Source organism: Ctenopharyngodon idella, chromosome 8 (genome assembly GCF_019924925.1).
Source record: "Ctenopharyngodon idella isolate HZGC_01 chromosome 8, HZGC01, whole genome shotgun sequence".
NCBI classification, from domain to species: domain Eukaryota; kingdom Metazoa; phylum Chordata; class Actinopteri; order Cypriniformes; family Xenocyprididae; genus Ctenopharyngodon; species Ctenopharyngodon idella.
In genome coordinates, this window is record NC_067227.1 from 28,014,871 (window position 1) to 28,039,718 (window position 24,848).

General features: G+C 35.5%; 1 protein-coding gene across 4 annotated transcripts in view; it reads left to right on the forward strand.

Annotated features, from left to right (window-relative positions):
• The first annotated feature begins 17,147 nt into the window (after nucleotides 1-17,147).
• rapgef1a (Rap guanine nucleotide exchange factor (GEF) 1a) overlaps nucleotides 17,148-24,848 on the forward strand; it is a 31,437-nt gene continuing 23,736 nt past the window's right edge. For 2 of the 4 annotated variants that reach the window (XM_051902850.1, XM_051902852.1), the window contains exons 1-6: nucleotides 17,148-17,367; nucleotides 21,986-22,131; nucleotides 22,247-22,425; nucleotides 22,549-22,705; nucleotides 22,863-22,951; nucleotides 23,058-23,213. In XM_051902850.1, the coding sequence (XP_051758810.1) occupies nucleotides 17,340-17,367; nucleotides 21,986-22,131; nucleotides 22,247-22,425; nucleotides 22,549-22,705; nucleotides 22,863-22,951; nucleotides 23,058-23,213 (755 nt within the window). In that variant the 5' untranslated portion in view covers nucleotides 17,148-17,339. The remainder of the gene's footprint in view (nucleotides 17,368-21,985; nucleotides 22,132-22,246; nucleotides 22,426-22,548; nucleotides 22,706-22,862; nucleotides 22,952-23,057; nucleotides 23,214-24,848) is intronic. The other 2 variants (XM_051902853.1, XM_051902854.1) reach the window with 2 other exon arrangements.

The following is a 24,848-nucleotide window of genomic DNA, read 5'->3' on the forward strand; positions in this document are numbered from 1 at the left end:
TTCCCATTAATCTCAATGGCAGTTGTTCGGCTAGCACATTCAGCCACACAAATGCAATATGGATGCTGCCATCTTTGCTTCATGGGAACTTTGCAGCCTTCCAAAAAAAATAGTCACCATTAAAACACCTACTGTAATATAATCACAATTTTGCTTGCAAAAAATGTATTCTGTATGAATAAACAGTTACTTTTAAACAGGCCTTTAGATATATACATTTACACCTAAAGAACATTAAAATTGTGAGCGTAATGGTGTGTAACTGTTTATGCATGTCATGTTTCATATAAAAAACATTATATATAATAAAAATGATATTTATATTTTATAATGATAATATATATATATATATATATATATATATTCTATTTGTTCTATCAGTATTTATCAATCTTAGATATAGTTCCATAATATTATTTTTCATATTTAATTATACTAGCCTAACTGTTTTTTTAGTATTACATATCACATTTCAAGAAATATATCATTTATAAATTCATAAATGTTTAGTTACATAAGGCAAAATAAGTTTGAAACATCAACCTTACTTGACCACCAACCACCTTGACCACTTAACCACCAACTTGATAAACTGAAATGGCACAGCTTTTTAACATTGTTTCTCTCTTCACAAATTTGGAAGTTTATTCTTATTATTAAGTTCTGCCTTAAGAACAATCTAATTTGTCAGTGCCAATAGCCTCGACTCGAACTTAGGACGCCCGACACGCAACTGCACTATATGTCGGCACCAAAAGAGGGCAGCGCACTGACATACTCGTGGACCTTTCCCAATCCCATCCCCCTCTCTCTCTCCAACTTCACTTCCTGTCAACTTACTGTTCTGTCTCAATAAAGGCAAAAATGGCAAAAATAAATCGTTTTTTTTTTTTTTTTTTTTTAAAACAAACTAATTTTAAAAATGGCCATCCTCATTTAAGAATTATTTTGATACTGAACGATTTAAAGCATTCACACTGAAACCGAATTCACTCCTGTTTTGTGTTCTTCATCAATGGCCTTATTTTTGGCTATGCTTTGTGTGTGCATTTAGTAATTCTTCCTGTTGATTCACACAAGTCTGGCAAAGTGGACGTCTCCTGTTAACAATACTGTGCCGTCATCTGTTTTCATAGACTTAACAGGTGGTGCAGATGATCCGAATAGAATTGTCTTATGGTCATATTTGCCCACCCAAGACAAACGGCCGGTGAATTTCATTGACAGGCGTCTGCGTATCTGTGCTGATGAGCACAGGGGTGGCAGGAGGCGGAGAAGGTCTATGTTGGGAGGTTGTCCTGGGAGACAGATGGTGACTAGATCCTCTTGATGCCAAGAATGTTCTGGAAGATCTCCATGCTAACAGTCTCAGGCTTATGTAGGAGGTGCGTACATCGGCACCATGTTCAGGCACAGGCCACATCCACGTTCCATCTGTTCCTTGCTCATCTTATCTGCATTGTGCCGAATGCCTATGGGTTTGCGGTATGTACCTGAAAATTGTAGCTGTAATGTTTAGCATTGTTTAGTGAATGCTTGATTGTCAGCACTGAATGGGGCTTTAGCCTTTGCTTCAGTGGTGTATAAAATCACAGCCGTTACCACTTATGTTTAAAGTAGCTATGGGCAAATCTCCCAATAAATCCACTGTTCTTAATGCATATATTTCATTGAAAGCACTGTATGAGAAAGCTTAAACATTATTAACAAGAACAGACACAAGCAAGCATCTATTCGCACGATTCTCTGGCACCAAATTGTCGCTTTGCGCTGATGTGTCACTGATCTGTGCCGGGAACTAAGATTCACGCTTCGCTCTGAAATTATGGAGCTCACCCTCTTGGCATGTTGAATCACCACCCACTAGAACTGGTAACAAGACCTACTATGCATCAGATGCTCGAAAACTCTAGCACTTATACAGACAGAATTTTTAACGGCTTATCGCAGATGGCGAGAACTTTCTCATGCACTAAAGTTGAACGCGCAAGACGCAGAAACCAGGCACAAAGTAGTGCCAGCATTACTCATGGTTTTAGTTAAATGTTATACGTGAAAAAAAAAAAAAACTTAATGGATGTTTGCTTTTCATAAATACAGAAACTGTCATGTAGACTAATGAGGACAGAGCTGACCCCTACAAAACTGTTAAAGACTTTAGAAGATTTTAAGTTTTGCAGCATGATATTGTGCAATGTAAATTAAAACTCACATGATATTAAAATGATGCTTCATACATTTGTCAATTCAGATCGTACACAAACATTTATAGTTTGATTACTAGCCCTTTAAAATTTCACTTATTTTTCAACTTTCATTAAGTAGCGCAGTAGAGACAAGACAGAAAATGATCTGCAAATTATGTCAGATAAATTATATTTTATATGTCATAATAATAATAGCAGCATTAGCAAAAAGCTCAAAGAGGCCATGGCTATAACACTGAGATTTGTTAATGAACCACTTTATTCATGACTAAAAATGAATGTTGTCATCTTAAAGGTGCACTACAGAATTTTTGGATCTCTATCGACATCTGTGGTTGAAACCTAAAATTGCATGTTACTTTCCGGAGGAACCTTTAATTTCTGTGAATGAAGTGGGTGAATCTGATGGTTTGAGGTGAATCTGACTAGCTACATCAAGAGTCACTATTTTTCATGTACTGGCTCAGTAATTAATAGAAAATGGGAAAAAAAAATCCTCCATAATGTACCTTTCATAGATGAAATCTGACTTTGGCTTTTAGCTCTGAGGCCATCAATATGCTGGTGTTCTCCTAAAAATAAACTTTTTAACTAATATAAAATTAGCAATTTTCCAGGAAACTTAATTAATGATGACTCATCCTGCACTCAGAGGCACTTCAAATATTTGTCCAATCAAATGCTTTCTAGAATGAGAATGTCCCTCCCCCTGAATTGTAACTGCCTCTGACTAACAATAGCATGTAGCACAGTCACAACTGGGGCATAAACTAAAGCCTATTTGGTATTTAAAACAATATTACTTATCCAAATATAATTTTTAATATAATGTAAAAATATATATTAAAAATATTATAAATACTATAAATTATTATATTTTGTTGTATTAGTATTTATGTATTGCTTAATATTATTTTTAATATTTACTTTTTTTGATAATTATATCATATTTCAAGGAAAATGTATTTATAGTATACGTGAGGTAAAAGAAGTTATTAAAAATCAACCACAACAACAGAAACTGTTCTGCAACTTCTGTTGAGAAATTTGGAGGCTTCTTATTAGATCAAATAAAGGTAAATGTCATATTATGTGACTACCCTTTACTTTATGAAGAGCTTAGGAACTACTAGCTAAGTTCTGCCTTAAAGGTGCAGTAAGTGATTTCTGAGAAGCACTGTTGAAAGTGGGTCAGACTGAGCACCACAACACAATTTTAGCCAATCAGCAGTAGGGGGCGTGTCCACTCATGATGGGGCAGGAGAGAGAGTGAGCAAGAGGGAGATTTGAAGAAAGACTGTAGAAAGAGAGATGGCTGAGAGACATTACAAAAGAGAAAAGGTCAGAGGAATATTACTTGAAAAAGAAGGGTTATGATCAGGCAAGAGCTTTAGATATGCTGTTGTTATAATGTTAACTATAGTAACAGGACCGTTTTTGGAGGCGGAGCAATGAAGGGAGAGGTATGTTTGTTTGACTGGATTACAGATATCAACACTGTTTCTCAGAAATCACTTACTGCACCTTTAAGAACAAACTAATTAAAAAACAGAACTTTGCAAACTCATTTAACAACTTTTTAAAATGGAAATACAACACAGGACAAAAAAAAAGTGCTTGTCGAGCCATTTCATGGATTTTCAAAAAGTATATGTTTCTTTTGGTAGGACGGAGCTCTTCAAGATGTTCACAGATAATAACATTAGCAACTGGCGACTGCGTGACCTGTCATCCCTCTGCATATTAGAGCTTTCATTTCCGAGCGAATGAAAATATCAGCCTTGTCTTGTTGTTCTTCTGAATATTTGTTTTATTAGATATATTCAAATTAAAGTCCTGAGGCCTATCTATTCAAAAGCAATGCAGCATGTTCTCAGTACAATGCTCTCGTCCCTCTGCTGAAAATAAATGCCTTGTTGTTTGTTGATAGAAAGGATTGTATTATTGAAATAGCGGCCATGCGGTGTGTTTGGACTGATTCAAGGGCATAGAGTTTGGCCAGCTTATTGTTAATGTAAATAAATGCAAATATTAAAATGGGGCTTTGCGCCAATGATACGGCATTAGAGCGCTGTTTTATGTCCGTTGGGGGTTAATAATGTGAAATCCATTGATTTCTGGCTTTTAGAGAAGTGTTCACAGATTTTCTGTCCGTGGCGGGATTGTTGTGCTTGTTAATCCATTTGAGTCAGAGTGCGGTGTGTCTTGCTAGGTATAGGTCATTGCTAATGGGATGCTAATGAGAGCCTGCTAATCAATTTGTGCTTAATCAGCCAATCAATGTTTGCTGTAGCTGGCAAGCAAACAAGAGTGTCGAACGGCAGCAGTGCCGTGAGAAACTGCAAGACTTCTTGCCCCAGGTTTAAACTCAGTTTGTTACTTTCCTTCACACTGATTCTGTTGCTTGAAGGAGGGATTTCAAGTGGCGCTCGTCTAATTTTACAAAGAGACATAAATGGAAAGAATCTTTTGTTTCGAATCAGTGGTTCGGAGCGCGTATCAAACTGCCAAAGTCATGTGAACTATTGAAATTTTGAAACACTTATGATGTAACGAAGCCTAGTTTACTGAAAGCACATGACTTTGGCACTCCGAACCACTGATTCGAAACAAAAGCTTCGTAAAGCTTTGAAGCTTCATGAAGCAGTGTTTTGAAATCACTCATCACTAGATATTGCTGAATAAAGCTGTAAATTAGTTTTTTTGGCGCTTCATAACATTAAGGTTGAACCACTGTAGTCACATGAACTGTTTTAAATATAACTTTAGTACCTTTGTGGGTGTTTGAAAGTGTAAATTAACTTGCTGTCAATGCAGGCCTCACTGAGCCATCGGATTTAATCAAAAATATCTTAATTTGTGTTCTGAAGATGAACGACGGTCTTACGGGTGTGAAACGACATGAGGATGAGTACTTAATGACAGAATTTTCATTTTTGGGTGAACTAACCCTTTAAGTACTCTGATACCACAACAAAAACTACTAGCTTAACTAATAAAGTTCAAACATTATTAAAGGCAAGTGAACAATCAGTAAAAAATAAGAACAAATACATGAATTACAAGCATAGATATGTACAATACAGCCTAACAAAGTTACAAATGGTGAGGTCTAACTGTAGTATTCATTAATAATTAAATGTAAAATATCACTATGTTCACTGTATAAATTTAATATAGATTAATCTTTATTGAAGCTGTGTTTTGTAGTTTGATTAACATCAATGACATATAGACAACAGCAGGCATTTATAGTCATTTTAAGACCGAATGCACGGATCCAAAATAATGATATATATCCTTCTCTTGTTGTTTCTTTTGAGACATAACCGACTGTGTTCACGAGAACACTTGATGAGACTGGTATTTTGAACGAATTTCGTGTGTATTTTTGTGAATTTTTTTGTGAACAGTAGGTGAAACTTTATTTAAATATTTTTCATTCTCTTATGGCTGCAGAGAATGTTGGGATATGTAGTTTTGTTGCACAGGTTTTACCTCATTAACTGGCTAAATGAGTATAGTATTATCTGCTAGTCTCCATCAACAGTGCACAAAATGCATACAAACTAAATTGCATATTCATTTAAAGTCTATTATGATCAACATCACTTTGCATTTCATAAATACAGTCATTGGCATGACTTGAAGGCAGCATTTAACCTTTTGTATGTACAAACTTGTAACTGCATTTTGACCTCCAGGCTGTAGTTTACAATTCATCTCCCCAATTTCACATTCTCTGAGTTCCTCCTCATTCATTTTTTTTTTCTTTTTTTAAACATCAATCTGTACCTCCATTCAACCTCATAAGACATGTTGATCGATTCTAGGTGAAACATTCATCCTTGTTTTAAAAACTCTCAGAAAAATGACATAAACCACTCCATTTTCCACAGCGCTCTTGAAAGCACATTTCCTTGAAAAGGAAAAGAAGACAAATGCACGCACACACACGCACACAAAACAAGAACTAATCCCTGACCTGACAGGCGGGAGAGGAAAAGCTATGAATTAATCTAAGAGAAAGATCACAAATAAAATCAGCCTAGTGGTGACCGACCGTTCACTGGCAGGCAACTGTTTCCCATATGTCTCTCTTCCTTTGAAGAAACGGAATGAAATTGCAGAGCACTATTGAATGTAATCATACATTTGTTAAAGTGTGTAAGAGAGGCAGTCACATCCCATAACAGACTAATCTATATCCCTTAAACGCTGCCCGGCTGTCAAGAAAATGAGGCAACAGGACTGTTTAGGAATTTGTGCTGAGTCAAGTGTTTTCCTCTATAAAAGAGCCACACTGAAGAGCTGACAACAATGACCTCCACCTGTCACCTGTTATGACAACCAGAAACAGAACGGCTGCTTCTGAAATCACATACTTCCCTACTATATAGTAGGCAAAAAAAGAGAATTCACAGTTCTCATAAGAGTAAGCAAAAAGTACCCGGATGATCTAATACTTCTGGTGAGATTTTGAAGTGTGCATACGATGGACACTTTACTATCCCATGAGGCCACAGGAGAGGATTTGTGAATGGCAATGAAGCGACACAACTGACGCTGATAGATCACATGATAATGACAACATGGCGAATGTAGTATGTCCGGATTACATTCATACTATACTATCTAGAACTATACTTTTTTTAGTGGTCATAAAGTAATTACTTATTTAACATTAGTGCCTACTCAAGAGAGTATGCGATTTTGGAAGCAGCCAGTGTTTCTTATTTTGCAGCTTGGGAATGACCCATCTAACTAAATATTTTACTAACATTATTTCTGAATGTTCTCTAAACTTTTAAAATGTTTTTTTTTTCTTGGTTATGCAAACATTAAAGGGACAGTTCACCCAAAAATGAAAATTATTGCATGATTTACTCACCCTCAAGCCATCCTAGGTGTATATGACTATCTTCATTCAGACGTACACAATCTGAGTTATATTAAAAAATATCCTGGCTCTTCCTAGCTTTCTAATGGTAGTGAATGGGGCTAGAGATTTTGAAGCCCAAAGGTCACTCTTCCGCCAAAACTAGACTTGCATACGGCCATTGCCGAAACCAGTTATTATAGTTTATAAAGTTTTAAATATGGATGTTTTTCTTACAAAAATCCATCACTTCACTTCAGAAGGCCTTTCTTAACCCCCTGGAGCTGTATGGATTACTTTTATGATGGATGGATGCACTTTTTTGGGCTTCAAAATTTTCTTCTGATTGGTTGCGATTTTTGATTGACTTTATCGTGTCTCGTAGTCGTGTCGCATCTGGTGTAGACAGGAAAATTGTTTGTCACTGGAATCTTATCGCATTGCATCTGGTTAGGACACGGTGTTAGCTGCATTCATACATTGATTGAACATGAAAATTAACCATGATACTCTTACTGTTTGCTGGCACATATCTTTTAAGACCTTAACCTTTCACTAGCTAGTTTACCAGTTTGAATTAAAAAAGTTATTAGTGCCGTTAAACACAAATTTGATCTGTTCTACACACAAATCCATCAAAAGATTTCAGAAGACTTCCAGAGGGTTGTGAAATAGTTTGCTTTAATGATTGACTTTACATTAAAGCTTTCCTTATGGGCTCCAGACTGTGACAAAAATGTCTGCAAATGCGACAAAAAAAGAAGTACACCACAATAATTGGGTTTCAGGTCAACAAACCGCTGTGCAAACCATGATGCCCAATTTTCAACAAAAAGGACACTTATAAACTGGTTCTTTTTAACAAGTCAGACAAAAAGATTCTGAATCATCAGTGAATCATTCAGAGCTGTTGCTGAGTTCACAACTGAAATGTGTGTCATTTTTCGGTTATGAGCTAGAAATCTGACTGTATCTCAGAACTAGAACTAGAAATCAGATTAAATCTGACTATACTTTAAGTTTTTAAGCGTTAATCTGTTTACTGACTGCTTATTCATTTAAAAATGTGTCACTAAAAATACTTATTCACAATATATTGTAAAATGAATATAGGCCTATTGTAAAAAAAATTGTCGTAGATAAGACATGTAATGGTAAAGATTCATCAAGAAGCCATAGATAGTTTTCACACAGAATGTGAGTTGTTAGTGCACAAACTGTGCCCACTCCACCAAAAGCGCTGCATCATAATCATTATTTTTAAAGGTGAAAGTCTTTGCAGTATTCCTCCGCACTATGATTACAACGAGTACACCATCATATCCATATTGAATAGTGAGCGGGGAGTGAAACCAGCCCTGCAGAGACGGCATTCCGATGAGGGGGAATCATTACAAATTCTTTTTGATAGGAAATGTATTTGAATATCTTTCAAGCTGTCCCACTCACACCCCACACCTTTTATTTTTTCTTACATGATTTAATCTTAAGTTTGTCGTTGCGGGGTTGATTTCGCAGTGTATGAAAGAATTCACGCTAAACAAGCATTTTCCACAAAAAAATAGAAAAGAAAAAAGAAAAATTACCTCTTGGCCTCATATACATTGAAATATCGTTATGATCTGAAAGCAGCCGCCCACACCGTCTCCGACTGTGATTTTAAACTTCAGGAGATGAAATGTGGGATTGTGGGTGTTTGGATTGAATCCCTGTCCATGTGTCTATTCTTGTCATTTTTTAGCTTTGTTTTTTGTAAAATACAATCAGCTAAATGATGCCATCAAAGAAACATTAGGTAACATTGAACACTAAAAGTAAATTAAGGTACAGTATTAGCAAAGCTAGCACACATAAGTTCATTCTATATTTACATCTAGTCAGCCAAGCTGAAGTTTTTGCATTAACCTCAACTCCAATCAAATCAACACACAGTGCTATAGATTTTGTGGATTGTGTCTTGCTTAAAGTGTAAATTAGCAACTGATGAAAGAATTAAGAGAATGTTTTACCAGTAACAAGACCTTTAGTAGACATGGGAGTTAGATATATTGCCTATTTATGACAAATACAGATGATTTATTGTTTTTATAGATTAACTGATATGCACAATTATGACATTATTTCTGTTTTTTGGCATACAAAAACATGATATTCATTATGAATATTTTAAAATAAATAATACTACTAGTATTTTTTATTATTGTTATTTATGCCATTATATTTATGCAAATTTATGCAAAATACATGAAATATAATACTTTACCTCTGAATACCATTGTTGGGTGATCTTATTTAGAGACACTGATTGATGCCATTTATCGGTATAGAAAGAACCAATCAATTGTTAAAACTAACTGAACTTAAAGGTCAAACTAATTACTGGTCTCTCTCTACTGGTTCTTCGTGTTTGTCTATGGACTTTTGTTATACTTCCTGTCCCGAGTGCCATGTTTGTAGTCTTTTGTAGATTTTCAATGTTGATTAATTCCCTGATTTTTCCAGGTGTGTCTTGTCTGCCTTGTTACACCCTGTGTATAAACAGCCCTTGTGTTCTCTGTCAGCTGTTTGATATAGATGTTTGTGTTCCTGCTCTATGTGTTTCTCGGTTTCTTCTTATTTTGTTTATTAAATCATCCTGGCCCTGTTTAAACCTGGTATTAAGATGTGTTTTGGTCGATCGGATCACAAGTGGATGACGCTAAATACAGGTTTAAACAGGGTCTAAAACATTTTGAGCTTGTCCACTTTCGACCACATCCAGAGGTAGTCGAAAACGCTTTCGACCGTATTGCTTTCATAGTGTAAACGCTCATGCGGTCTAATGTGTTTGAACAAAGCAAAAGACCTCCTACTGTTTACCTACTGACCTAATGCGTAAACATTATGGGACGTGCGCTAGCCAGACGGGATTTAAACTTTGTCGGCTGAAGACCTAAGTTTGGTTAGAAGACGAAAAACGTACCAAGCACAATGTTCTCTCACCATTCCTGATTCCTAACACACACTCACCGCGTTCAGCCGGTCTTGCGGCTGTCAGAGCAGAAACAAAAGCTGATGCTCTCATTGTGTTTTCCTGTCATCTCTGGGCGCGTTCATACATAAAGTGTGCGAGCTTATTTTGTCCATTAGATCGAAAGATTTGAAAAAATCCATACATTTACCCACCCATAGACCCTCCCCTCGAAGAAATCAGGACAGAAGTGGTTGAAAGTGGATAAAAGAGACGGATTAAAACACCAGGTGTAAACGGGTATGTGTTTCTCTCATCGACTTGTGATCCAATCGACCAAACCACATCCGGAAATAAACAGAAACATTTAAAACAAAGAAGATTTGTGATGTGAAATGAAGAAATATAAAAAATATATAAACATCTGCACTATTTTTAGGTCACTAATCCAATAAAAGAAAATTTGTTGCATTGACAAAAAAGGGGACAAAACCAAATACTAAGAAATTCTGAAATATGTATTAGTTTATGTTAGATTATAAATCTATTTCTCTGTGCCAACACAACAATATTCTCAATCCCTCCTTTCACTCAAGAATGCATGGGCCCATGGAAATGGGCCCATGGAGTCATGAATATGAAGCCAATCTCCGTTCACAAAACTTCTTCAAATTTTACTTCTGTACTTGACTTTATACATGTTTCAGGGGTGGTGTAGCAACTGTCCAATGAGAATATACATTACATCATTATAGAATGTGAGACATAGAGTAATAAGTCTGTATATGGTCAGTTTCCGGCTGAAGGCACCATTCTTCCAAGACCAGGAGAGAGAAAACAGGGAGAAACAGAGAAAGAAACGTCAGGCTGATAAGATTTATCTTACAGTTTTTTTTTTTTTAAAAATGGATCTAGAAGCACTAGTTTCTGACTATGTACTGGAAAATTCACTTTTAGACATACAGCACTTTAGAAAGAGAAAAATAGCACATTTAGATAACTTTCCATACTTCAGAAACAGATTACATATTTTTATATAATAATGATAAGCACAGGTAAGTGATATATATATATATATATAAAAAGCTACAGTATGTCAGCCAAGAGAACATGTTTGCAATGGCGGGAAACAAGACTTGGTGACTAGAACTATATCTAGATGTAGCTATTTTTTGGGGGGCTCATCATTATCATCAGTATCCAAACAGCTGAAGTAGGACCAGCCTGGATTCTTGCCCTGCGTGCTTCTCTTTAAATGAGCTGCCCCGTGGATCTGTTTCCCTGCCGCCCGTCAAATGCTCTCTGACTTTTCCCAGAGTTACTAAAGAAGCTTTTCTGCTCTGCCTATCAAATCCTGTTTAATCTGCCTTTAAGAACACAGCCTTTCATCTCTCCAGCCCCTCATGGGAAACGCCCATTTAGGACCATCACCATAAGGGTCATTCCTTAAGGTCAAAGAAGACGTGCTGCTCGATGCACACCACTCTCGCTAAAGTGACAGTAAGGACGGTGTGTGTCCTGATATTAACTAAGGACAAAGAGACATCTGAAGTGTTATTGGTCTGTGTTCTGATGGGAGGTAAGGTCATTGCGGTGCGTTGCAGCAACGTGCATCTGAAAACGGGTATAGATCTATATGCAGTTGACAAGCACATACATGCAAACTGATTTTAAGATGTTTAAGACCTATTTGAATATATTTTAAAATGTTATTTATTCCTGTGATGGCAAAGCTGAATTTTCAGCATAATTTCTCCGGTCTTCAGCGTCACATGATCCTTCAGAATTCATATAATATGCGGATTTGGTAACATTTCTTATTATTTTCAGTGTTGAACACAGTTGTGCTGCCTAATAATTTTGTATAAGGTGTTTTCAGAATTCTTTGATAAATGGAAAGTTCAAATGAACCACATTTATTTTAAATTTATTTTTTTGTAACAATATAGTCTTTGCTGTCACTTTTGATCAGTTTAATGAATCCTTGCTGAATAAAAGTATTATTTAATTTACTTTTTTTTTTTTTTTTTTAAAGGTGGTATTGTTATAAATTATGATGGATAGATGTATATTCATTTAGATGCTGTTGAAAAACGCAAAATGACTTGAAAACTGATTTTAAGATGTTTAGGAGGACATCCTTTATGGGTACTTTACTGATTGTGTGTCAAAAACTGCATTAATTAAAACACTCTGGAATCTCTCCAGCCAAAAGCGTGTTTTTACATTCTCTACAGGATTTGCGAGAAGGTACCTGAGGGACACCGTAGAAAACGGGGGCAGAGAACGAGCTCTTCATTCATTTTCATCACCAATCAGCACGCCGCCTCTTAAATAATGCATTGATCTCTAGGCTTGCTGTTAATTCCCCCGTTATCAAGATGTGCAAAGTGGACGTGGCAGCGCTTGATGGATGAGAGGTACAGGCCAGCTGTCTATTTGCTTTGACAGACATATTCCCACTGCAGTGGAAGCTCAGGCAACCTTTGAGTATCAACGTCTTATCTGTCTTTCAAAGTGGAGCAGAGGACAGTCTCATTAAACCACAAGCAGTGCTTTTCAAAACATTTTATAAGTTAGAATATCAATTCACATATAAAGCTCTTTCCTGGTATGCAAAGCTATTTATTTCTGAGATAAAGCTCAATAAGTTAAAAAGAGATGCAAGATGTTTCTTTAGGCAAAAAAAGTTGTACATCTTCACTTGTCTGTAACACAACTGAAATCTATAGGCCTACCCATCTGCCTACAAATGAGCATGAGATGGTATCATGAATATCATATATCACATATCAATTCCTTGACACATTTTCTATTGAAATAGGAAGCATACTTCCTATATAGTATGCAAAAAATACTAAGATGACTGAGATTCTGAAGTGTGTAAAGTGAATACTTTTCTGTCCCTTGAATTTAGGAGTGTCAGATTCAGAAATAAAATAATAAAAACTATAATAATGAAATACACTATATTGTTCAAAAGTTTTGGGTCGGTAAGATGTTTAAAATGTTTTTTAATGATGTTTCTTATATAGCCTATGCTGAACAAGGCTGCATTTATTTGATCAAAGATACAGTAAAAAAGTAGTGTAATATTGGTAAATATTATTAAAATGTAAAATAACTTTTATTTTTGATTTTTTATTATTATTATTATTTATTTATTCCTGTGATGGTAAAGCTGAATTTTCAGCAAACATTACTCCAGTCTTTAGTGTCACATGATCCAAAAATCGTTGGGGCTGCGTCTGAAAACATAGGCAGCTGATTTGTTGCCTCGCTGCCTTATCCACCTTATATTTAGGTGTGTGCGATATGTATCGTCTACGATAATATCGTGATTGTTGTTTTAACGATATGCGATCTGAAAGTATCGAGTATGTCCTTCACTTTACAGAAAAACACATAGAAAGTTGGACACATACACTACGTGCTGTAGTAGGTTAGACTAGTGGCGCGCGCTGGCGCATTTAGAGTGCATGCTTTCACTGCGTGATATAGTCCATTAAAAATCATTTATAATGCACCCAATATTCAAGATAAGGGGGTAAAAGTACATCTGTATGTCTTTTTATATTGTATAATTTAATATAGTTAATCAATATCACATTTTCTCCAAATATCACAATGATTACAAATGTGATATTGATTTTACACAATAGTTCAATAAACAAGGAGTTAATATTTAGTGACTTACATTTTAGACACAATATTGCCTGTGTTCGCTCTATTTCGCCAAAGAAAATAGTTCCAAACAAAGCCACAAGACTGATTTTCGTCTCTTGTCAACAAACGGCGGTGAATGACCGAATCTTTTGAATTAATGATTCAATGACTCACTCATTAAAACGGTCAAATGCTTTGTTCCTGAATGAATCAACCGTTTGAATGAATCGGTTGACACTCAATGACTCACTCATTAACATTGACTTGCTGCCACCTAGTGGCGGTTTTAATTTAACATTTAAAGTATCTTTTTTATTCTTTAAATAATTACAAAATATCAATATTCAACATTTTATGTTTAAAACATCAAAACATTATTTATGCATTTTGTAACTGCAGTTAAAATGCATTTGTCAGCTCTGAGCAGCAATAAACAGTGTGTGTAGATGTATTTAAATGGCACTTCAGATGCAGATCCTGTGTTTCCTCTGCATTACAAAGATTAATTTTGTTGATTCTGATTTCATTTGATTGGTAACAGCCCTATTGTGTCTTATTGTTCTGATTGAATTTATTGATTAAAGGTAAGAATTTGACACAAAAGATGAGGCATACATTTAATTAGGTTAAAAAATGGCTTTATAAAAGTAAAAACGCCCTTAAAATGTAAAAATCTATTTAAACTTATTGAAAAAGATCATTTTTCAAGTCACTGCTGTGAAGTAGCCACTGCACAAAATATGAAGAATATCAAAAACTTTAAGAGTCAGCCAAGGTACCAACAAAATAAACACACTCAGCAAAATATCGTATAATTATCGTTATCAAGAAAATCCTAGAAAATATCGAGATATCATTTTTTGTCAATATCGTACACCCCTAGCGGGCGCAGCCATTTGTAAATTTAATGTGTCTGGCTTCCGGTGTTATTCGCTTTCAGTTATTTTTTGCTGTACAAAACAGCTCGTTATGCTGCTTGATTTTGCAAACTTGTATTTCTTACCATATTGTTTTAATGTGTTGTCTTAATTGTCAACATGCTGGTTTGTACTCAAACAGTTTTACAGTTTACTGCACTTTGATATTTTTCTCGTTATTTTCCTATAGCGGCTAATAAATCAGAAGTCTTGCACATTCAGAGAAAACAGCGTTGGAAAAATGGTGGATAGTTAGGCAATGACTATAATGCAGACTGCATTTGCACACAAAGGTACCTCACGAAACTACTAACTAAGCTAATTATTATGATAGTAATTTCTAGCTAGAAATGACATCAGAAGTGAAAAACGTTGGTCAAAAACGTACATTTACATACAATCTGACCAGAAACCGCAACTTTCAGACGCCATCTTTCTCTTTTTCTTTTTCACAGAATGGAAAGCACAGGATTAACACTGGATTCGGACGTGCCTTGGTGCCTTCTTACCTTTTAAGTTTTGGGACGCAGCCTAGGTGTGTCTGACTTGAAGCGGAGCTGCGCAGACCGAGCGGTGTATTACATCAAAGTACCGCGAGAGTGGATGGAGCCGTTTGCTTTCGAATCGCTCTCGCGGTACTTTGATGTCATACACCGATCGGTCTGTGCAGCGCCACTTCAAGTCGAACACACCTATTCTAATATGCTGATCAATGTTGAAACCAGTTGTGTTGCTTAATATTTTTGTGGAAACATCATACATATTTTCAGGATTCTTTGATTAATACAAAGTTTATATACAATATAAAAGTCTTTAATGTTGCTTTTTTATCAATTTAATGCATTCTTGCTGAATAAAATTATTAATTTCCTTTTAAAAGAATATACTGACCCCAAACTTTTGAAAGGTAGTTTAATAAATAAATTCTGATCATCTGTGAGAAGCGCAACTGTTTAAAGTGTTAAAGTGCGTCTTTGGGCTTAAATTGTACTTAGCTATTTAAAAACACTAATCAATTATTTTTGCAGTTGTTGTTACGTCACATATCAAAGGACATACGGGTCAATCGTATTTGCTCAAGATTAATTTGGTAGGCTGTTAGCAATATATTTGCATATTGATGACCTCAAACTTGGACTAAAAACCACAAAAACATCTATTTGGTTTTTACAGGATCATATTGTGTAAACTTTTTCACCCTGTTCATTTTTCAGAAACATAAAAGAAGGCAAACTACAAAGAAGGATAGGGTAAAATGCCTCGTTTGGTTACAGGTATGAATGATATCATTACATTCTTTAGTTAATTTTTTTGTTTAACATAAGGTTACAGGACATCAGGAGACATCAGTTCCCTTGTTTGACATCTCAAACCCTTCCATAATTTTGCATTCAATATTACTTTTGTTCTGTGTACACACTGTGGGATGAATATGATACTGATGATGTCATTATTTGAGCTGAGTGACAGAGTTCAGATGTGGTGAAGGTGCGTCCTCTGCTGGCCACAGACTGAGGTTACACTTTGAACAATGGTTTAATTTGTTCACATTTAGATTCTTACAACATATAAAACTATGCTCCATCAATAGCAAAATACAAATTAGACATCTTAGGCTATATCAGCTAGTTTCTTATACAGCAATTAGATTAATTGGAGATCAAATGGAGTTTCAGTGATTCTCAAAAATGTTTCCCTAACAAAAAGTCCCAAAGTAATTTCACATGTCTGTCTCCTCTTGAATTTCAGAACTCAACAATTGTTCAGATTTGGCCAAGATTACAAAGTCTACAATCAAAAGTCAGAGATTCAATTAATTAATTACCAGTTATCTGATTTAAATGATCTGAGTTATGTTATCATCCATCAGCCTTCCCATATGTCAACAACTGAGTCCTTAGTGTCTACTTTTTTCCAGTAAAGAAGTTTATGAGAAACAAAATAACATCATGAATACCTCCATGAGCTATGACAGAGCAACCTCTAAACAATAACATTTTCTTCTTTAATTTTATCTTAGCTTAGTTATCTCGTGAGGCATTACCTTAACCTGCTCATAATCATAAGCCATATTAAAAAAAAAAAAAAGTATTAGCGTGTTGGTAAATAAATATTGGTGGTGGGTGTTATATCCTTCTAAAGCCCTGTAATATAAAAACATGTTTTTTTTTCCTGTCATTTATATATTATATTATATTATATTAATTCTGAGGGAATTTATTACTAAATAATATTATTATGTAAAAATATAAATGACTGTATTCAATGTAAGCAAAGTGGAAAAGTATCATATTATATTATATTATATTATATTATATTATATCCCTCTGAAACTCAGCAATAAACAAATCTCTCTAATATAATATAATATAATATAATATAATCCTTTTCACTTTTGCTTACAATGCTGCAAGCAAGCAAATGTTTCATTCTTGCCATATGGGGGCGACATTACTGCAGAAATCACACACTTTCACTTACAGTACCATCATCATCTACTGCTGGCCTGTCTGTGTGTGAGTGTCTGAGTTGAGAGAGAGAGAGAGAGAGTGTGTGTGTGTGTGTGTGTGTGTGTGTGTGGATGGAGGAGGCAGAGCCAAACACACATACACAGACCAGGACCACACCGACCGGTCTGTCTCCTTAAGATGCTGGAATAACGGCGATAAACGAACATCTTTCGATTGTTGATCTTGACCAGCTCACTTACTGTCACCAAAATGTCTGGAAAAATAGACAGCAAGCAAGGTGAGTGTTTACATTTGTTTACATTTATTAATAATGTGAAGATGAACTTCAGTTAGCCGCGTTAGCATTAGCGTCAGACGAGGGTTCAAGGCCACTGACAGGATCAGAGCATCTTATCTTTATATTATTTTTAATAGCCAAATGCCTCATATAAATGCCCTATATGATATATTCAGGTCATTAAATACATTTATAAGAGGATGTGATATAAATGTCTACATGAGTTCGTCTCAGACAGCTGTATTTGGGTGTGGACGGAGCTACTTAGCGCTGTTGTTGTCTTTAGCTAGCTATCAAGACTTCTCGTTTTCATAATGCTTTCTCCCATTTGCTGTTTATTTATAAGATGTAGTTTGTGTTATGTAGCATTGGTTATTTATATAGAGTTTGTGTTACTGTTGTTTTTGTGTTGCTGTCTGGCCATTTCTGTCAGTGTTTTGGTGTGTTATAATGGTTGTAATAGACTATTCTGTGTATTTAAATATAGTGATTATTATTAAAAGGAAAATCTGAACATTTTATCTGACAAAATTTCTCATGTATGTTGAATAAGTGCTCCTTTGTTTATACGAGCTTGTGGCACGAATGACATCCTAATAGATAGACACAGTTTATATATATTCACACAGCTAGATAGAGAGCCGTATTCCCTCTGGTTATGAGATTCTACCCTGTTAACTTGAGGAGTTTTACACTCTTTTTTGTGACTGTTTTGAATACGTCTAATTTACACTGACAGGTAACAACCACTGTCACTTCCTTTCTCAGAAGTTTTAGAGAAGTTTGAGTCATTTACTATGGGTTAACAGTTCACTCTGTAGGATAGATATATTTAAATGCTGTGTTATATACATGTAATGCACAATATGCACTGAGATATATTGAAATAGATACATAATTCCATTGCATCATCGCTCTTATGCTTTATGCATTTATCTGTTGTTTGCATGTTATTTATGTGTTTATGTTTTTGTGCATGGTGGATAATAATTGTGATTTACTCTTATGGGTTGCATCCATTGTCACTTTCTTAATAAGTTGGTTCGGAAAGATTGCAATCACTTTATTCATGTTAGGCTAGATTAGATATTGGTGCATAAACTGTGCTGTTAAACGCAAGTCTAATATTTTACCCTTCTGCATTCGGTGACTGAATGTTTTTATGAATAAGGCAATATGCTTGTTAACTAACTACACTGTGAGGTTGCCAACATTGTCACTTCCTTTCTATGAGGGTTTAGAGAAATTTGAATCACTTGTGGGTAAGTGGTGCTCTTCTTGTCAGAAGTTCAGTTGTTCATCTCTAAATGACCCACTAATGTAGAGTCTGGTTTGCGTAGGAGGATGTTGGCCAATGTCTTCTGGGTTTTTTTAGACGTATCTCTTGAACTGTACTTGTTTTAGCTGGTTAAGATGTTCGCTTTTTTTTTTTTTTTTTTCTTTTCTCAGAAGTATTTTAGCAACAAAAGAATCAGAAACTGAAAGGGGAAGTTTCTTTTGTGCCATTCAAGTTTTATCAGGTCATGCTGACAATATTTTCATCTTCATCTTTCTTTGTGTTTTTATTTATTTTTTTATATGATTTAAATATAGAACTTTTGTGAAATGCAACTTTGCACAAATCTGTTTGATTGAGAGTGATTGCTTTGTAAAATAAAACCCAAAGGATCATTCGAAATCAATGCAAAAATTGCAGTTCAAATTCAACCGGTCTAAAAACAAGTTTTCAATTACCAGAAACATCGTTTACTGTAATGAAGCTTAATGCATTGATATTTTAAACTCTGTGTTTGGTAGTCGTTCATCTTGGTGGTGGAAACTTCAGGTTAAGATGTGGTCAGAGTTTGAGGACGGTTCTTAAGTGTGTGAAAGAGAAAAACGGTCTGTTCAGAGGTTGTGGTCGACTACTTTGTCTGTGTCAGAAGAGGATATGCAAAAAAAAGAGGATATGAATTAGTAGACGGCACTTCTCACTACGTGAGGATCAAGAAGCAGATGGAAAGATCACATCCTCTGAAGGCACAAGCACAACTTATTGGTTTGGCGTGTTTTTTTTTTAGCAGAGCACCACATTTTTCTTAGACAGCCATTCAGCAAGTTGACTCATGGACAATTATCATGTTTAGATTAGCAGTCACATCAGTTACTGTGAGATAAGACAGTTAAGACATCCATCGTTCTGGGTAATTCCAGGCCTGCACATTTTTAAACTCATTAACTATCTTTCAGTAACCATATCAGATTCTTTTCCTTCCGTTGTCTCTTTTTGTTTTTGGCTGTTAGAGGTCAGATTACCAATAACAAATTTAAATGTTAATTTACCATCTAAAATATTTTTGATGACTCACCAAGTTCCAAATTTTTGATCGTGTAAAGAATGAGAATGTCCTTCTCGCTCAAACCAGCTGTTTCTGACTAGCCATAGTAATAGTACATTGCTGAGATGTAAACTGAAGCCTATTGGCAATTTGTTAAAAGTGGCAAACTGTTTGATCCTGCCCCAACTTTTCAATAGGGTCATTCCGTGTCAAATCAACCACATTTCAGAAACTTCCCCAGCTCAAATTTTGACTTTGTTAATATCTTTTTCTGAAGAAAGACAAACATCATAAATGGTGATGAAAGCCCAAATATTAAATCTCATGAATGTATATTGACTGAGTAATCCCCTATTTTGTTGAGCGGGGTCAATATGACAATTTTCACATGAGATTTGGAGCCAAATTACAGGGGGGTAAAATGACTTTAGAAAGATGACAGCATCATTATTCTATTTTTACACAAAGATTGGTAGGTCTTTTAGTTAAATCTGTTTACTTTAGCGATGTTTGTTGCAGTTTATGCCAACGGTGACAGTTCAGAAATGGGGAAAAAGCACTTTGTGTTTTTTGCCCCAAGTTTGCATGCCTGTAACTCAAGAAGTATTAAAGATATCTCAATATCCTTTTAGATTCTGGTTCTTAACATACTTTTCTTTTGGTATCTTCATTTTAAAGGCCCGATATGGTTCAATCCCAGAGATATGGAGATCTTGATGCGACTCCATGAGTAAATTGGTCAGTTGTACGCATATTCAGTGGTCGAAAACCAAATGTGGGTCACTTTCATACATCTGATATTTTTTTTCTTTTAAAGAGGAATATCTGAAAAATAAATAATGTTAAAACTAGAAATGTATCTCATTTTATTTCTATCAACACAGTTGCATAGAACATACCTGTCTGAGTGCCATAAATATTATTTTTTCCAAAGTTTGCATGCCTGTAACTCTAAAAGTATTAAAGAGATATTAATATCCTTCTAGATTCTCATTCTTAATACACTTTTCTTTTGGAATCTTTATTTTCAAGGCCCTATATGGTTAAATCCCGTAGATATGGGGATCTCAATTCGGCTCCATGTTCAATTTGTTGAATTTTACCACCCTGTAATTTGGCTCCAGACTCGTGTGAAAATTGTCATTTTGACCCCCCCTCTACAAAACAGTGAATTACTCAGTAAATACACATTCATGCCATTTAATATTTTGGCTTTCTTAATCATTTATGTATTTCTTTCACCAGAAAAAAGGAAAGATCAAAATCAAAATTTTTAGCCAGTGGCTTCTGGTTGAGTTGACATGGAATGACCCAATAGGAAATGCATCATCACAAGAAAGAAAAGTTTCTATCTTTGAGCTTTCTATCTATGTGGTTCTCTTCTTTACGCCTCCTAAATACTTAGGAGCTAATCTACTCACACCCAACTTTCAAAGTTAGTATCCACTTGAGTCGAAAATCCTGACAAAACTCCATTAAACTCACTTGTCAGACTCTTTCTGGCTTTGATAAAAAGAATCTGTGTCGTATGGTTTGAAACTTCACAAAGCGCCCTCGCAAACCCGGGGCGCTTCATTCATCTAATGTGTGTGAGGATAAATTTCCCCTAAATGGTTTTGTGCCCTGCACAATAGTGTCATCACCAGAATTCGTTCCAGAGCGACATGCTTCAAGAGAGCGGTAAGTCCCACTGTGACCAATTCAGTTTGTAGTCGAAGAGGATTTCACTGTACACAAAGGACAGAGTCTCCTCTCGCATATATTCCCAAGATACAGAATATGGTTAATGTCTCATAGTGCATTGAACCTGAAAGCTGCTAAAACTTTTAAAAAATTGTTTTTGTGAATTTAAATAAACCTAAAATGAAATATAAATATTTAAAAACATAAATGAATAGTAGAATTACTGCCTTGGCATGTAACTAAAATAAAATAAGACAAGTTGAAGTTGAAGTACTAAAATGACTAAAACTAAACCTGAAATAAAAAAAAGTTAAATAGATTAAAAATAAATAAATAAACCCCTAATAAAAATGACTAAAACTCAAGTAAAATTAAAATGAAAAAGCTAATTAAAATTATTAATAAATGCTATAAAAATAATACTATAATAACACCGTATTGGGGAGGGCGACATCGTGTAATGTGAAATCAGTCACTTTATATTATGGTAATGGTGAAAACAATATATATTTATTAAATTTAATAAAAAATGGTTTATATTTTAACAACCATGAGGAAATGCATTTTTTTTTTAGTTAATTTTCCCCATAATAATGTGTGTTTTTGCTTACCTTCAGAATCCCAGCGTTCCCACTTGACATCCTTTACGATGAAATTAAAGGACAAATTCCATTCTCCAAAAATCAAGAGGACACCATCAAACAAAAAATCCAAACCACCACCAGAACAACCCGTGAAGTCCCCAGAAAAGACTGTGACCAAGGTACGAAATAAAACTTACTGTCATAGTATTCCTGGCTGTTAACTACATAAACAAGGGCAGTCTGAAAGCAAATAAGCACATTGATGGTTTTGCCGACATTCTTTGCCACATTTAGAGTTCGAGTCGATTAGAGGAGCATGAGAAAGAAGTGGTCAGCGCCTTGCGGTATTTCAAAACTATTATCGACAAGATGGTGGTGGACAAGAAGGTCTTGGAAATGCTTCCTGGTTCTGCTAGCAAAGTTTTGGAAGCCATCATGGGCTTGGTACAACTTGATGGCAAGACACTGAGCAGGTAAAATATTTTAATAATTTAGGCATCTTGAGAGTATTAGTTTATTGTTCAGCTATAAAAAAAAACATGTTTTCTACAGTCATGCATATTAATATTTATTTTACTTCCTCCATCTGTCTGCAGTTCAAGAGTATCCTCCTGTCTCAGTCGACTCTATCAAAGTCTTGCAAACCTCATTCGCTGGTCAGACCAAGTGATGCTGGAAGGAGTGAATTTGGAAGATAAAGAAATAGTTACAACTGTCACCATTGTGATCAAAGCAGTGCTGGATGGTGTGAAGGTATTAATGTTCAATAGAACTCTGTCAGGGCTTGTTTTGCAGTCTGTTGATGTCTCCATCTATTCTCCACCCATATTCCAGCTGTATTTAGCCATGGGTTTTGTTCTTAGTTGATAGTATTGTGTGTAAAGATGACTTTGCCTGTGGTTTCCTGTAGGAGCTGGTTAAAGTTGCCACTGAGAAGCAGGAGCACCCCTCCCCTACGACACCCGTCAAAACCCTGCCTCCTGTCTCCAGTCCAAAATGGTAAATGAAGAGCTTTTTGTAAAAGAACATTAAGCCTTATGAAATTCTTTAAAAGTGAGGTGGCTGGTGTTGAAATATATCATTCATTTTTACCACTTTATTATAGCAGTGTTCCAGAGCCCCCCATCACTGAATCGAAGGAAACCGTCTTGAATAATACCCCTACCCCAGCCGAGGTCACAGAGACCCCAAATGATGTCCCTGATGAGGAGGTGGCCCCTCCTAAACCCCCTTTGCCTGGACTCAAAGTGCCTGAACATTGGTATGAAATCTTTGTCAAACCTTAATCTTCGTGGCCTAAGAAATCCGTTCAGCTATGTGTTCGGCACTATCTACAAATACGGTACATGTTGGTTAATTTTATAAGCAACAAAGACACAATTCTTGTATTTCAGTTGTGTTGTTAAAAGTATTGAATATGTTATTATTATTATTAATTAGGGGCTAAGCACCGAAGATTTGATTTTCATGAAAATTAAATCAGATCTTCAGACTATGCTGGCAAAAAGTTATCAAAAGCTTTTTGATAAACCCAACCCTTCTCGAATAACGTGCAAACAAATTCGAAAAAGAGCATGCCAAATTGGACGCGAGGCTATATATCCACAATGCTTTAGCGTATTCTGACCAAACTTGGTACGTCATCACAAGCATGACCTGAGGTTATATGCTGCGTTTCGGCACAGTGACACCTATTCGTCCGGAGGTAGCAAAAATGACTATTTTTGCTTATAACTTCCGAACGGGTTAGCCAAAAATTATAAAGCTAGTCTTGTTATGCCGAGTTGAATGATATCCAATTTTACCATATCGGCCATTTTGGGCGTCGGCCATTTTGCATTTTGTAGCAAAATGATGTATTTTTTGAATGCATTGGCGTATCATTACGAAACTCGGTATAGGTCATTAGCACGATGCCTTTTGAGACAGTGCCACCTAGTGGTGAAAACAAATATTCATATGCTCATAACTTTTGATGTGGTTGACTTATTTTCATCAGCGTCATCTCCTTAGATTCCTGAATCCTTGCCGAGTCCAGCAATACCTAACATGCTAGGTTTCACTTTATGGTTTGTGCAACATTGCGATTTAGCGTTAAAACAGCGTTCGCGAATATCTTTGAAACCGTTAGTCCGATTGAGACGAAATCTCTGTAGGAAATTCGTAAATATAGGTCGTTGGCTATACGTTATACGTTGCCAAAATTTTGATAGTAAGTGGCAAAAAATTCAATCAAAGTCTTGTATGGGTTATTTTTTTATGTACTCATACAAGTCTATAACTCCTAAATGAAATTAGATATTTTTACCAAATTTGTCACTTATTTATGGGCACACTTTGAGGACAAAAAAGAGGTGGGATTCCACCTGTTATATTAATGTTTTACTTATTTAAAAAAATCTATTTAATTTTAGTTTTTGCCTTTAATTGAATTTTTTATTTAAAATGTGTCATTAGAATAATACGAAATCACACATCAGGGGTTTAAACTGCAATAAGAGTTCCCAAATTGTAGGATTGAAAAATTGCGAACCCTGTTGAAAATGAATGGAAAATACAACAGAAATTGTCAGGCCCTATTGTGTGCTCGATCATAGAAATTGCTGTTTATTTAGTTCACAAGCTTCATGGAGTGAAACCAAATATGAGTGTGATAGTATGAAAGGTGGTACTACACAAGGCATGCAGTTTATAAGAAGAAACGTGAAGTTGTGTTAGGCTGTGTTATCTTAGTGTGCCATCTTATCTGGATTACAAGCAGTAAACATCTAGATATCACAGGTGATGTGGTTAACAGCATGTCGTGTATGTTTTAAGTGCTAGGTTTAGCTACAGATGATTGCAAAGACCCACCACGGTTTGCGGGAAGCCTAAAAGAAAAGGTGTGAAAGAGCGA